Genomic DNA, 14,583 nt, shown 5'->3' with positions numbered 1-14,583 from the left:
CGCCGTGATGGTGAGCCAAGGAAATGCGATTCAAAGTCAAGACAATCGAACGCGATGCGCCTGCACACGCAGTCATGTTACTGGATGCCACTCGTCTGAGTCTGGGATGTTTTGCATCGCTGGCAGTTCGCAATACGGGTCAGAAATTTGAACTGTACACTCGTCAAAATTCCAGTCGACCAACGTCACAGATCCAGAATATCCCGTAACATTTGACGATGTAGACCTGAATCCCCTAGCTCCGGCAATTGATGATGAAGGAAATGTTTGTAATATAAGACTTTAATTTGGTGTTGATTAGGGAGCAGCAATAAATCACCACCGACGTCGGTCAAGTCGGAATCATCGTCGACTTCCAAAAAGGCGACCAAGATCTCGCAGTCAACGTCACGAGGAAGTGAGGAGACGACGTCGGGCGGGTCGACGTCTTCGGCCGACGAGGAGGAGTCGACCGATTCGGATAGCGAAGGGCGGACAGGCAAGCGGCCCGGAACGGCCGTTGTGGGCAGCAGCGGGAGCGGCAATGCGACATCCAGCGGATCGCTTTCATCGGTGCCAGCTCGCTGCGAGCCGCCCATCAAGACCAAGCCGAAATTTCGCAAATACGGATACGATGACTTCCAACTGGTCAAAGTCTTGGGCAAAGGAAGCTTTGGCAAGGTATACACTACTTTTTTTTTTTTTTAGTCCCGAACGTATTAGTACACCCTGATGTTTTTGTTTATGCTCGACATGTAAACGAATCTTTTCGCCAGGTGATGCTGGCCGAGTTGAAAGGCACCGGCTCCTATTTCGCCATCAAATGCCTGAAGAAAGACGTGGTGCTCGAAGACGACGATGTCGAGTGCACCATGATCGAGCGGAAAGTCCTGGCGCTAGGCACTAAACATCCTTATCTGTGCCACCTGTTCTGCACTTTCCAAACAGAGGTGAATTAAATATTTTTTTAAATTGAATCAGTCTAGAAATAATTCTAAATTTTTCCAATAGTCCCACCTGTTCTTTGTGATGGAGTATTTGAACGGGGGCGACTTGATGTTCCACATTCAGCAGAGCGGACGATTTGAACAGGACAGAGCCCGGTTTTACGCTGCCGAAATCGTCTCCGGACTCAAATTCCTGCACAAAAAAGGCATTGTCTACCGGTACGTTATTTTTGACCTAACTAACAACCAATTTGTGACAATAGTTTATTTACTAAAAATCTATTCAACTCTGTCAAAGTATTAAAGACTTACAAGCGGTTCAAAATCAATTGATCGAGCTGACAGATTTAATTTCGTAAGACTTGACGGGGATTGATTTTTTAAATAGCTAGTTAATTGTATATTACAAAGCGTCATAGCGATGGTATGCTAATTTTGATGATTACTATCTCAAACCACTTTTTTGTGGGAAACCAACCAAACTGATGAATGAAATAAACACAATGAATGGTCCAAAGAGACCTGAAACTGGACAACATCCTCTTGGACTACGAAGGCCATATCCGCATCGCCGATTTCGGCATGTGCAAACTGCAGATCTACCTGGACCGAACGGCCGACACGTTTTGCGGCACGCCCGACTACATGGCTCCCGAAGTATCCGACATATTTACTGCCATCAGTCTCAGACCTTTGCCTGTGCATTCACTGTCACGATGATGGCCATCAAGCATTTAGCTTAACCTATGATTTAATTACTCCACGTAAGGTTAGCCTAGGTTATAGGACACTTCTAACCGGCACGACACATTTGGAGCCAATCAAACGCTAGCGGGTGTTTCATTCGAAATGATGTGATTGATTTGTAGTGTACCAAAAACTAACCTAACCTAACTTGTGCTAACTTGTCGATTACTATTTGACTCTTTGCTTGCATGTATGTCCTTCACCTCCCACGACACACCATACAGTGATTTGAAGCTTGATAATGTAATGCTGGACGTGAACGGTCACGTTCGTTTGGCTGACATGGGCATGTGCCGCATGGATTTGAATCCTCAAAATCCGGCGTCAACCTTTTGCGGAACACCAGATTACATCGCACCCGAGGTCAGATCGCCTCTCAAGTCATTTACACGTCATAATTTAGAACTCTGAACTAACCCAACTGGTTGATTGTTGATAACATGTTGCTAATGACCCTGGGAATTCGCTGTAGATCATTAAAGGGCTCAAGTACAACCAGTGCGTGGATTGGTGGTCCTTTGGCGTCCTACTCTACGAGATGGTGGTTGGCCAGTCACCTTTTAACGGTTGCGACGAGGACGAGCTCTTCTGGTGCATCTGCAACGAGCAGGCTTATTATCCTCGCTTCTTAGCCAAGGAGACGAAAGCTGTTCTTGTCCTGGTACTGTATTTTTAAACGATTCCTTCTTGGTGCAGTGTTGTTGACTTTTGATTCTTTCGCAAAACTAAAAGTTACTCGAAAAGGATCCTCAAAAAAGACTGGGAACGCCGGGTTGCTCAGCCGGCGACATAATCGACCAGCCGTTTTTCAAGAGTATTAACTGGGACCGACTGGATCGGAAAGATATCGAACCGCCCTTCAAACCCAAAGTGGTAAGTTTTTTTAACATATCTTCAATCTGTCCGTGACAAGAAAAATCATTTTCACGTATTTATTTTAAAATGTTTTCTGCGCAGCGGCACATCTTGGACGTCCAGTACTTTGACTCGGCTTTCACCATCGAGAAACCCCAGTTGACCCCAGTCGACAAGGACATCCTGGCTTCAATGGACCAAACGCAGTTTCGAGGCTTTTCTTACACCAACCCCAACACCACCGACTGAAAACGAAAAGAAATCCCCCTCAGAAACGTGAAGGACTCTATAATTATTGCAAGTGAAATCAAACGAATCAAACACGCCAAAGAAAACGCATTGAATGTTAAACACATGAATTTGTTGGTTAGAACATCACGTTCAGCCTTTTAAGGAATCATTTTGACTTCTTGTAGTGCGTTGTCAACATTGTGCGCAGTCAGAAAAAAAGAGAACATAAACCAAACCAAAAATAATAACCACAATTTAAAAAAACAAAACACAAAAAAAAAAACACATCTGGTTTGCCTTAATGATTCGTGCTGCTGACATTTTGTTTTCCAGCCATTTGGAAATTAGATCCCATTGATACCGTTAATTATTGATGACATTTAATTATGTCTTACATTTTATTACAGTCCGCATGTGTTATTGTTTTGTAGTTGAAATTTTTTTATTTCGGAAAAAAAAAACTGACGAATTCTTCATCCTTCATTCACCAGTCCCGTTGCTGCTGCTCCCAGACCCAGAGCCATTATAAAGTCTTTGATGTACAGTTTTGTTTCCCTGGTTATTGTCCCATTGTTATTAACTCTCCTCCCTAGATTTTTTTTTTGCTGTTGTTTTGGGAAAACGGTGGTTTATTGGAACTTGTAAAGAGATGACATCGAACTTTATCGATGGCTTGGTGCTTACAGACACTTTCTTCGCTATTAAATTACGTTGTATTGTATTATAAGCCACAACGCACGCAAAAAAGTGCTTGCTTCTATAGAAGAACTTCCTGATTTTTTTTTTAAATTCATTATTTTTAAAATCATTAATTGGCTAAAGAAAGAAGAAACAAAAATCAATTGACTTTTATTTTTAAACGCCAAAGAAAAAGGCGAACACCAAACATTAAAAGAAATGTCGGGCACGAACCGAGTCATGCAAGAGCGTTCGACGCCACATGTGCATCTTATACATACAATTAATTAAATCTATATATACTACACATAAACACGCTCATGCAATATTAAAAGTATATATAGGCGTATACATAAAACATTTGACAAACTGGTTTGGCTCGTGGGGATTTGATTGGATTTGATATCATTGTCCTGCTCGCGATTTCAATTGCCTCGCATGATATGGGCCTGCCTGCTGAAGTACCGTTACACGGACGAAAGCAAAAAAAAAATAAGCAGTCTGGGCGTTATTATATAATTTGTCGATATTCTCTTTCATTATTTGTGTTTGTTCCCGTCCTCTTTTTCGGGGTCCCGCCTTTGGGAGTTTATTTTGAAAATATGAATGATGGTGTGCAACGCCGAGCAAAAGCTGTGGAATTTTTGGTTCTGTTTTTTTTCTTTCTGAATTTATTGTTTTATTATTATTATTATTTTATTTTTAAAATCATATCTTTTGAAGTTGTTTGGGGTATCATTTTATAAATATAAATACAATGCACCCGTTTGTACTTATTGGCGGAGCCTTCTAATCGACTCCTGAAGAATTTGCTTTCCTTTCATTTGCCTGTTCCTTTGTCTTCCTTCCCATCTCTTTCTTCTCTCTCTCACTCTCTCTACTGTCGTTATTCAGTGTATAAGGAATACACCGGTCTCTTGTATACAATATTGCGTAGCTGACTAATAACTGGTTAGATTTCGCTTGAAATCGTTTTCGTCCTTTTTTAAATCGTGAAGAAACGTAATAACAGGAAACTATAAACTTGATATATCCAATTAAAAATAAAAAGGGGTTTTTATTTTCATGAAAAACCTTTCAAAACATTTCCGGAATCGAATTTTCTGATGAATCATGGCTATACATCCATAATGCACCGACAAATAGTTTACAAAATTGGGTTTGATTGATGGACTAAGATGTGCGATTCAGTTCGAACTATCGTAACCCAATACCTTCGAGGTTCAAACAGAGAGAGCAATATATAAAAAGATGCTTCGTAAATAAAATCTCCGGTTTTTGTTCCTCCGCCCGGTTTCTGCGTTACACACGTCTAGTTACGTACCAGCCGGCAACACCGCACATTGCATTCATTGAGCGAGAGGAAAAAAATTTTATCGAGAAAATCCGGACGAAACTAAAAAACTTGTATTTATGCCAACGCCTGGATAGTATTGTCTACAGTGATTATATGTTATGGGCTAACGTGAGTTGAATAATAGGCATCGACCATGGATGATGTCACTTTTGTTGGACTTTATTAATTTCGAACTTCAGAAACTGTCGGACGCCTTATTTACATCGCTCTTAGGCGTTCTGTAGGCTGTGTATCGCCGGCAAAGAGTGAATTTCTATTACAGTTATGGATCTGCCAAGCAACAACCAATGTATTGTGAACTTCAGATGAATTGTACTTCCCAGGGCAGAAAGTCAACTCTTGGGACAGCACACGAAGAAAATGGATGACCCATTCAATTTGGAAGATGATGGCCTCATGCCTTTCATCCACCGGATAAGCTCAGAGCAAATCATCTACAAATCTAAAAAAAATCAGTGTAAATTCATTGGCAAATATGTCATGGGAGACTTGCTAGGTGAAGGCAGCTACGGTAAGGTTAAAGAAGTCCTTGATACAGAGACACTATGTAGGAAAGCTGTCAAAATACTGAAAAGGAGGAAATTAAGGAGAATACCAAACGGAGAGCAAAATGTTGAAAGGTAAGAGTAGTAACTGTGTATACACAATGTCTATTTTCATTTTCACTTTCATCAAATCTTTCAGGGAAATTAAACTACTGCAAATGTTGAATCACAAAAATGTGATTCGTTTATATGAGGTCATGCACAATGAAGAAAAACAAAAAATGTACCTCATTTTTGAGTATTGTGTGTCAGGATTACAAGAGTTGATTGACAGTACTCCTTTAAAGAAATTTCCAATTTGGCAGGCCCATGGGTAATCTTTTGCTTACTTAAATTGCATTGAATGTATAATGTATGGATTTATTTATATAGGTACTTTTGTCAGCTGATTGATGGATTGGAATATTTGCACAGTCAGGGGATCATTCATAAGGACATAAAACCAAGTAACCTTTTGCTCACAACAGATGGGATGCTAAAAATATCTGACCTTGGGGTGGCAGAGGTAAACATTTTTCAATTAAATTCAATTGAAACATAAAATATTTACAGTCTTATGATGTTTCAGGCTTTAGACATGTTTGCTGTGGATGATCTGTGCCAAACAAGCCAGGGATCACCAGCATTTCAACCACCAGAAATTGCTAATGGATTGGATTCTTTCCCAGGATTTAAAGTAGATGTGTGGAGTAGTGGTGTAACTCTGTAAGATTGATTATCTGTAATCTTATTTAATTTTGGCATTCTTTATTTATTGATGATTGAAAATACTTTTTGTTTAAGGTTTAACATTGCTACAGGCAAATATCCTTTTGAAGGGGACAATATTTTCAAATTGTTCGAAAAAATTGGTGAAGGTGTTTTTGAAATTCCTGAAGAGGTCGACGAGTTATTGGGTGATCTTCTCAAAGGAATGCTTCATAAAGATCCATATCTACGATTCTCTTTACCGGAGGTCCAGCATCATGGGTACCACAGAATAAGAGAAATTCAAAAATCATATACTTAATTGTTATTTTGTCAGTTGGTTTATCAAGAGGCATCCGCGAAATGAGCCGTCCGTCCGCATTCCACCTTTACGTGGAGACGAATGTCGAAATATGACGGTACTGAAATATCTGGAGTCCCATCATGGAAACAATTCAGATGAAGATGATTGTAGTGATTCCCACTACTTCACAGAACATGACTTAACAGGTAATCAATTGCTAGCTTGTTTAGTACCTTGAAGCTTACGTGTCAGACCTAATACGGTTTATTTTGAACATTAGCTCAAAGATTACAACAAGAATTGCAACAGCATATGCAGCAACAAAACAGCCGGAGTGCTCCCTCTAGTCCTGGGACAGTAGCTGCGGCAGTTGGAGCTTCATCGACCGATTCGCGAAGGTCGCGACGGAGAGACCGTTGGCGAGGAACTTTTAGGATTAGAAAATTGTCCGCGTGCAAACAGTCTTAACAAGTGAATAAAACTTACCAGGTCTTGCCTTTTTTTTTGTTTTAGCTGATGAAATGTTTTGCCTTCTTCGTGTTTTGCCGTGAATGAGAAAGTAATTGTAGAGAAGAAAAAAATTAATGTTTGCTGTTACTAAAATATCTGATTTTGCGGGAAGTATGGTCGTTATCTTGTCATACGGTAACTTTTGCCATCTAACGCCATGATAAAAGTGAAATTTAATTAAAAAATTGGTTTGTCCGTGTGTATTTATGTTGTTTTTCGCTTTAGAATTTGCAAAAGTTGTCGAAACTCAGTGGATACGCGTAGCCAAAACAAATGGCGCATCAATGTAGTGTTGATTGTTCATGACTTTGTAAAAATAAATATGTACCACACCGTGAATGGCTTAAAATAACCAACTTTTTTTATCACCAATATTTCATTCATATTATGTTTCATAAAAAAAAAAATTCTACAAAATGTGTGTTTGCAGTTTGCACTTCAAAGTTCGGATAGGATAACCAATACCAAATGGCAACGCCTCCTACATAATTTTTTTTTGTTGTAGTCGACAGATACTTGTGTAGACGACAAGAGTAAACTTGGGATTCTCTCCAGTCCGGAAAACGCCTGTTATATATTTGTGACCGGAGCTATATGAGGAGAAATGGTATGTTTTTTATAGAAATGTAACCAGGCATTATTAAGAAACAAAAGAAAATTGTCCTGTTATAGTTTTGCATTTTTCTTTTGTATTGACACTTGGTTGTTAACTGAATGGCTTGATACGCGATTTAGAAATTGTTTACTGAATTGGTGTTAAGCATTTGCTTTCCCTCTGATTTTAGTATGCAGTTGTAGTATCAATAGATTTAATAAATTTTTGTCTGATCTAATGGAAATTGTATGTGTTTAGAGCTTCTTTGGGTTTGGACAAAGTGCAGAGATCGACATTATTCTAGATGGAGCTGCAACTAGAAGGACTGCAGAAGTTAAAACCGAAGATGGGAAAAAAGAGAGGCTGTTTTTATTTTTTGATGGAGAAAGCCTGTCAGGAAAGGTAAATCCATGTCTATTGCAAATTTTCAGTGCACAGATTTTAATTATTGCTTTTATTTGCAGGTTAATATTACACTCAAGCGACCAGGCTACAAATTAGAACATCAAGGCATCAAGATAGAATTCCTTGGACAGATTGAGCTTTATTATGACAGAGGGAATCATCATGAGTTTACTTCATTAGTTAAAGAATTGGCTCGTCCTGGTGAACTTCATCATAACACTAGTTATGATTTTGATTTCAACCAAGTAGAGAAACCTTATGAAGTCTACACTGGGACTAATGTCAAGCTCAGGTAATAATTCTGAGAACTTAATTGAAAAACATTAACATTGTTAAGTATATTTTAACAGATACTTCCTGAGAGTGACAGTTGTTAGAAGATTAACAGATTTGGTCAAAGAACTAGACTTGGCAGTGCACACTCTAAGTTCTTATCCAGAAATGAACAGCAGTATCAAAATGGAAGTTGGCATAGAGGATTCCTTACATATTGAGTTTGAATACAACAAGTCTAAGTATGATAAAAAAAAAAAAATAATGTGCTTTTGGCTCTCCTATTTAACATGAATTGTTTTGTTTTGTATTTGTAAAATTTTGTAGGTACCATTTGAAAGATGTAATAGTGGGTAAAATCTACTTCCTTCTGGTGAGAATCAAGATTCGGCACATGGAAATCGCTATCATTCGAAGGGAGACTACAGGTTCTGGACCTAATGTCTTCAATGAAAATGAAACCATTGCAAAATATGAAATTATGGATGGATCACCTGTACGAGGCGAAAGCATACCCATTCGAGTCTTTTTGGCTGGTTACGATCTTACACCGACCATGCGAGACATAAACAAAAAATTCTCTGTGCGTTATTACCTCAATCTAGTTCTCGTTGACGAAGAGGAGCGCCGCTATTTCAAACAACAGGTTAAATACATTACTTTAACCATCAGTTCTTTCTCTTACTTAACTGTAAATTCTTTCTTAATTAGGAAATCACCTTGTGGCGAAAAGGAGATAGAATACGTAAATCACTGCAAATGGCGCCAGTACCAGTGACAACACCGACCAACGGTGAGAATGATCAGGTTCAAGCGTTTGAGAAAATCCCAACACCCGTCAGTGAAGAAGCTTCACCAGTAGATTCCTCCCCAGAAAATGCTCCCTTAAAAGGTGCTCCTCTTGAAGACGCTCCAAGAGAAGATTCTTTTGCTGAAGATGTTCCCACAGAAGATGCGTGAAAGAATCATAGGGCGCTTCACCATCTAATTTCCCATGTTTATACGGCTTACCCCATCTCTATTCTCTACCGCCCGTTTGAACGGTTTTACACCGCATATACTAAAATTCATGACGGCCGTAGTAAAACTCGAAGATCAGTTGGATGTCAAATCATTGTAACAGACCTACGTGGCAGTTTCTTTTTCTCTTTAGCATTCCAAATTGTTTGTTTATTTTTTCAAAGAGTTGAAAGAAAATTTATCTGAAGCAAGGCATTTGTCCATCGGAATCTTGATTGTTTGGGACAAAGGCACTATTTGAAACAAGAGGAATGAGAAAGGGGAGTACCACAATAATCGACGTTTCCGCCCTTATTAGTAACCACCAAAAAAAGAGTTGCCGAACAGCTGGGTATGTTATCGTGAATTTTTTTTTTACGAGCGTGGTTTATTAAATGCCTACCTTTCCCCCATCGCCTAATTTTGTATGATACTGCATTTTCTTGTGTTTTTCTGATGGCCCGAATTTTATCAAATATCAGTAAAGGCAAGTAAAAATCCGATTACGGTCTCAATCTGTTATGAAAAGTGCGCAACTTTTTTATCGATCAGCATAGCCAACTTGTTTCTTATTTTCTCTTTCCTATTTCAGTTTGAGTCGTAGCAAGTTTTTCTTCAATTTCAATTGATTTTTCCAATCCTTATTTTTTTGTGTCTTACACCACCTCCTTAATTCAAACTGTATGTAGAGGTTGTGTGTGATAAGGCCATGAATAGAAATATAATTAGAATTGTCAGCTAATTGCGTTAGAAAGAAGGGCTTTTTGTGATTTTTTCCAATTTAAATTAAAAATAGCATGAGTTTGGAAAACAAAAAAATTACATTATATTAAATCTAAAAATAGCTTTTTCGTTAAGGTTTAGTTCAAATTAAAATACCAATTGTGTTTTCTTAAAAACAGCATCACACTTGGTCTCATACAATAATCAATATTTAAAATTCAATGGAGTTCTACTGTAGGAACATTGTGTAAAAGTAAAGACTTAATTACACCATGACAGACACGAATTTTGAAAACATATTTTATTAGGCGGTTGCATATTGTTATTGAGTTGCATCAAATGGCAACGCCGCTTCTTAGTGTCCCCGAAAGTATATACGTCTGCTCGTGCTCCCCAAAACCCGTCTGTGTCAAAACGTCAGAATTTTCGTTCATCGGTTCATTCACCTTGATCGTTAGATCAAGTCAGTTATGGGATCATGGCGGTTTGCTGTCAAAAGTTAAGCTAATTTTTCTTCGAAAATTCCCTATTCGAGTGATTTCGTCTGTAAATTGTCGGTGATGTGTTCTATTCGGTGTATATGTTGGATAAACTTAATGTTTCTCATCAACTTAGAGGAGAAAACGTGTTGAAAGGGTTGTGCAGCTTACTTCTGTCAACCATTTTGTTCAAAATCATGGTATTCTACTGAATGTGCCATCAAAATTAAACAGGTAACAACCATTACTAGCTTTATTAATAGAGTATTGCTGTATCTCATCTTTTAGACTTGCTAGATCATGAATCCCAGCCATGCCCAATTTTGAGTGTACACTAGTAACTGTTTAATTATTTCGAGATCATAAACGTCAAGCACATTGATAACACAAACTATAAACAAGGTGACTTATTGTTTTTTATTGACAGGTTCTTCATTACAGGATTCTAACACATTGGCATGACAGGATTGACAGATTTGATGAGAAGGAAGGAGGCATTCACATAGTACAGGTTTCTAAATTGGCATGTCGTTTGAAGAAAAAGGACAAGGACTATACAGTCAACAAGATTCCTTGTTTTCTAACCCGATGGCTGCTACCCTTGAATCTCCCTGTTAACTTCCTTACATGGGTTCTCTTGATTTGAGGTACTGCTTTCTGTTTCAACAACCTTGTTTGAATTTTAATATCATCCAAATAAATGTTCATTCTGCTTTTACAGGGTAACTCTTTCGCTACTGATGACATCAACTGTTGTAAACTGACGAGAGAATGCTGCAATTCAAGACTGATACATTGTGTAGTTGTTAGATTCAATTACAAGTGCATATCTGGGCTCCCTTCTTTTCTGTGGCCCCGTTTCCCTAACTAACCACTAACCAACGCCCGCCGGTGGTCACTCACCCGCTGTGAAACCAGGAGGAGGGGAGGGCTCTGGTCGAACGGGGACTTGGAAGGCGCATGATCCGATGAAAACTTTTGGAGGGTCATGAGTCTAACCCGGAAGCCTAGTATGACTACATCTCCCCGGAAAAACTTGCCTCGTACTTCTCTCTTCTTCTCGGTCCAGATAAATATCTCTGGGGGCCGTAGACATGTCCTATAACAGCATGTGCGAGTTAAACAAAGCAACCCACTACCCAATGAAACAAATAGCCATGGTTTATTATTTGCGCAAATCTCCGTCAGTCAAGTTACAAATTTTTCTAATTCAACAACTCGCGTAGAATTTTGCATCTAGTCTATTAGCGCAAATCGCGATTCCATGTGTTTGGCAGTTAAGAAAATGGTTGTTTAAAAAACAAACAATGCTGGGGTGTTCTGAGTAGCCAAAAAAACTCACCATTGTTTGTTTTCTAAACAACCATCTTCATAACTACCAAACACATAGGATCGCTTTTTGCACCAGTAGACTAGATGCAAAATTCGACAGAAGTCTGAGTTTGAAAATTTTGTAACTTGATTTTTGCAGCAGATTTCCGCTAAACTAAACCATCGCTTTTTGTCTCATTGCCGCAGCGGTGGTGGCGGGTTGCGTTTAACTCGTACAGAAGAAAAACGTCTTGAACCGGACGCTCTGTTTATTGAATTTTTTGAACATTTTAAAAAGAAAATAAAAATTGGTACATATAGTGTATTTTTTTTATTTATTACAGATATTACATGGTTAAGGTTTAACATTGGTTTTAGGGTTAAGGGTATAGATCTAAGGGTTGGTAGGTGTATGTTTTCGGGGTTTGAAGGATTGGAATGATGTTTGTGGGGTTTGGAGATTAATTGGTAGGGATACGTTTGTAGGGTTATAGATTAACTGATTTTTTATCCAAACTTGAAATATCCTCCCTCCCCCTCCAACATCCACCATTTTCCTTTCCCAACCCCAAAAACATGTTTATTATTTATTTAATATGAACATCCCATGTTTGTTGCTTCTGAAATTATAAACGGTAAACTGCAATAGTCACGATGACAATTTAACAAAATATGATGCAACTTCGGTAACACAACATCAGCACCAAGGAACGGCCAATTGAACTTGATGTAAAAAGATCTTTCACCAGCAGAGGCTTCAACAACGTGCCACATCGGACAGCAACTACGCGAACATAAAACATTAAACCTATAACCAAAATGAAATGAATTAATCTAGATGAATAAATGTCACTTTACGTTATTTACAAGAGTTAAAGCCCTCAGCTTGCTGCATCAAATCCATGTGTATGTTGGGCAGCAACAAAGAAGCTCATACTTTTCCCAGACTGATAATCCTATTTATTAAAAAAAAACTCAATTACTATCAACTATCAAGGAAACAATGTCTTAAATTACAAAAATAAAAATGTCAGAAGTCAAAGTAAACTATGCAAACACAATCCTTCAGAATAAAAGTTGCAAAAGAACCTACAGCTAGCAAGCATTTACAAGGTAGAAAACTGAAAATTCTAAAACAAATAAGTAAAGAGATAGTCACCGACTAACTATGTCTGTATAGTCTCACAGTTAGAAAGTTGAACATATTTACCTGAATAGTTCTGAAGTGTTTCTTACAAAATGTAGGCCTACAGCTGGTACAGGAAAAAGAGGTATTTATCCTTGGCATGGTTGTCCAATTTCAAAGAGCTCAATTTCACCTACATGAGGGAAGAAAAGAGTTACTTATAACAGGAAATCTGAAATCAAATGCGTTTTTTTTTCTTCTTTTCAGACCTGGAGTGTTACAATTCTGGCTCGTGTGTATCTATAGAGATAGAGTCATCTATAGCTCTGCTGGAAGTTTCTTGTCCTCACATGATCTTTCTTACACAATCCGTCAGTCGTAATTTGTAGAATGCCACTGGTTATCTTTTCCAACAGTGACTGGTTACATTAAATTTATTTCTTTGGGTTCACAAGCTCTTACCTGTTTAAATGAAGAAAAATCCAAATCTTGACACGTGAAGTGACCAACGTACAGGTACCGACAGGTACAGCCCAGGTGGAGGTGGGCAACCGAGAAACAAGAGAAAACTTATTGAGAAACGGCATTTTCGCAATTACCGATTCAGTTTCTTTCACTCTTTAGCACACGTAGAAATAAAATCCCATGACCAACTTGTATAACTAAGGATCAAGGTGAACGAACGAAATTTCTGACATTTTGGCCCTGGGGAACAAGCGAGCAGAGTCGTACTTTCGGGGAAACTGTCAAGCAGAGTTGCCATTTTATGAAAATCGACAGCCAAATGAAATATGTTTTCTAAACACGATTACACCGTTTACACGAATTCAAAGATAAACAAACACAGTCTTCATCTATGGTACGATTATAATCAATTAAAAATGCAGAGTAGTCCCCAAATATTTTCATATTTATTCAACAAACGGTAAAAACTATGAAAATAAAAAAAGATGGAGAAATCAGGACAAGTCAGCAAAAAAGCTTAGGGAATGCAATTTGTCTTGGCGAGTGAATTTGTCGTACGACCTGTCATTATCCGAGATTCGATAACCAAATAGACTTGTTCCAAATACTTCTCAGCCCAGCGAATATTGTTGTGGATACCCTCCAGAATCCCGTCCATGAAAGCGCGATTGAGTTTCTTGTCTTCATTTTCCAGGTCGGACAAAATCCGAGACATCTTTTTCGTGAAGAGTTCACATAAAGAAAAGCGGAATTGGTATTTTTCAAACCAATTAGATGCCCAACTCAATGAACAATTTACCTCTTTCAATTCGTCTGGTTTACCCAGAAATTTGGCGGCGGAGGTTAGCAGCTTAAAATTATCGGCAGACCTTCTAAAACTTAAACTAAAAAAGTCCACGCAAATCAAAATGTTTTTAAAAAACCCGACGTATTAAAAGTCTAAAATTAAATGTGTTCCTACTGTCGCCCTAGGATCTTGTTGGTCGCCATAAAGTTCAACACCATGGAACGAGCGACGTGATTTTCCAACGTGTCGTGCGGGTCCTGTTCGATGGTCGGTGAAAACATGCGTGCAACTGCCAAATAATAAGAGAAACCTTTCGAAATACAACATTACAAGCGTGTTATACTTACTTCACTAGTTTGAGAAACAACACTCGTAGAAGTAGAAGCTTCTTCATCAACACAGCAAATTCAGAGATTCATCATCACAAACCAATTTTCTTTTTTTTAGATCGACTGATTCTCACTACTTCTTGCTGAGATAACTATAAACAACAAATCACTGTGTAAACAATCGTCAACGATCACCGCGGCATGCCACAAGTTTTCGCCTCACTTTAGTCACACAACAACTCGTGGAAGCA

The 14,583-nt window shown here is 38.4% G+C and overlaps 3 protein-coding genes and 2 long non-coding RNA genes across 12 annotated transcripts in view; 3 read left to right on the top strand and 2 right to left on the bottom strand.

The window, feature by feature from the left end:
• Positions 1-4,364, top strand: part of LOC124190157 (putative protein kinase C delta type homolog) — a 50,806-nt gene extending 46,442 nt beyond the window's left edge. For 5 of the 8 annotated variants that reach the window (XM_046582732.1, XM_046582729.1, XM_046582728.1 and 2 more), the window contains 7 exons: positions 302-660; positions 756-929; positions 991-1,145; positions 1,445-1,583; positions 2,146-2,334; positions 2,406-2,546; positions 2,631-4,364. In XM_046582732.1, the coding sequence (XP_046438688.1) occupies positions 302-660; positions 756-929; positions 991-1,145; positions 1,445-1,583; positions 2,146-2,334; positions 2,406-2,546; positions 2,631-2,777 (1,304 nt within the window). In that variant the 3' untranslated portion in view covers positions 2,778-4,364. Of the gene's footprint in view, positions 1-301; positions 661-755; positions 930-990; positions 1,146-1,444; positions 1,584-1,897; positions 2,037-2,145; positions 2,335-2,405; positions 2,547-2,630 lie in introns of all 8 variants that reach the window. The other 3 variants (XM_046582730.1, XM_046582727.1, XM_046582726.1) reach the window with 1 other exon arrangement.
• A 404-nt stretch (positions 4,365-4,768) lies between these two features.
• Positions 4,769-9,854, top strand: LOC124190159 (CBL-interacting protein kinase 16-like). The gene is made up of 12 exons (XM_046582733.1): positions 4,769-5,414; positions 5,479-5,652; positions 5,712-5,844; positions 5,908-6,044; positions 6,123-6,308; positions 6,364-6,536; positions 6,611-6,687; positions 7,694-7,837; positions 7,900-8,132; positions 8,191-8,355; positions 8,441-8,759; positions 8,825-9,854. The coding sequence occupies exons 1-12, from the start codon at positions 5,155-5,157 to the stop codon at positions 9,071-9,073; spliced, it is 2,250 nt and encodes a 749-aa protein (XP_046438689.1). The 5' UTR covers positions 4,769-5,154; the 3' UTR covers positions 9,074-9,854.
• Positions 9,855-10,195: 341 nt separating this feature from the next.
• Positions 10,196-11,171, top strand: LOC124190160. Its single transcript, XR_006872860.1, has 3 exons — positions 10,196-10,548; positions 10,742-10,961; positions 11,036-11,171. It is a non-coding gene; the product is annotated as an uncharacterized LOC124190160 (long non-coding RNA).
• A 768-nt stretch (positions 11,172-11,939) lies between these two features.
• Positions 11,940-13,489, bottom strand: LOC124190156. The gene is made up of 5 exons (XR_006872859.1): positions 13,214-13,489; positions 13,021-13,155; positions 12,836-12,944; positions 12,493-12,581; positions 11,940-12,433 (listed from the first exon to the last, which is right to left on the bottom strand). It is a non-coding gene; the product is annotated as an uncharacterized LOC124190156 (long non-coding RNA).
• A 166-nt stretch (positions 13,490-13,655) lies between these two features.
• LOC124190155 lies at positions 13,656-14,568 on the bottom strand. Its single transcript, XM_046582724.1, has 4 exons — positions 14,351-14,568; positions 14,178-14,292; positions 14,016-14,100; positions 13,656-13,931 (listed from the first exon to the last, which is right to left on the bottom strand). The coding sequence occupies exons 2-4, from the start codon at positions 14,282-14,284 to the stop codon at positions 13,734-13,736; spliced, it is 390 nt and encodes a 129-aa protein (XP_046438680.1). The 5' UTR covers positions 14,285-14,292; positions 14,351-14,568; the 3' UTR covers positions 13,656-13,733.
• Between the last annotated feature and the right edge of the window lie 15 nt (positions 14,569-14,583).

This window comes from Daphnia pulex, chromosome 3 (assembly GCF_021134715.1).
Source record: "Daphnia pulex isolate KAP4 chromosome 3, ASM2113471v1".
In the NCBI taxonomy this organism is placed as follows: Eukaryota; Metazoa; Arthropoda; class Branchiopoda; order Diplostraca; family Daphniidae; genus Daphnia; species Daphnia pulex.
This window is presented reverse-complemented; position numbering and strand designations above follow the sequence as displayed.

What these genes read in the sequence shown, in the direction of transcription:
- LOC124190159 (XM_046582733.1), top strand. Translation starts at nt 5,155, where the DNA reads ATGGATGACCCATTCAATTTGGAAGATGATGGCCTCATGCCTTTCATC. An exon ending in CCGGAGGTCCAGCATCATGG is followed by an intron (nt 6,309 to 6,363) that starts GTACCACAGAAT and finishes TTATTTTGTCAG; the next exon opens with TTGGTTTATCAAGAGGCATC. An exon ending in GCCGCTATTTCAAACAACAG is followed by an intron (nt 8,760 to 8,824) that starts GTTAAATACATT and finishes TTTCTTAATTAG; the next exon opens with GAAATCACCTTGTGGCGAAA.
- LOC124190155 (XM_046582724.1), bottom strand. Translation starts at nt 14,284, where the DNA reads ATGTTTTCACCGACCATCGAACAGGACCCGCACGACACGTTGGAAAAT. An exon ending in AACAAGATCCTAGGGCGACA is followed by an intron (nt 14,101 to 14,177) that starts GTAGGAACACAT and finishes GGACTTTTTTAG; the next exon opens with TTTAAGTTTTAGAAGGTCTG. An exon ending in AACCAGACGAATTGAAAGAG is followed by an intron (nt 13,932 to 14,015) that starts GTAAATTGTTCA and finishes TTCACGAAAAAG; the next exon opens with ATGTCTCGGATTTTGTCCGA.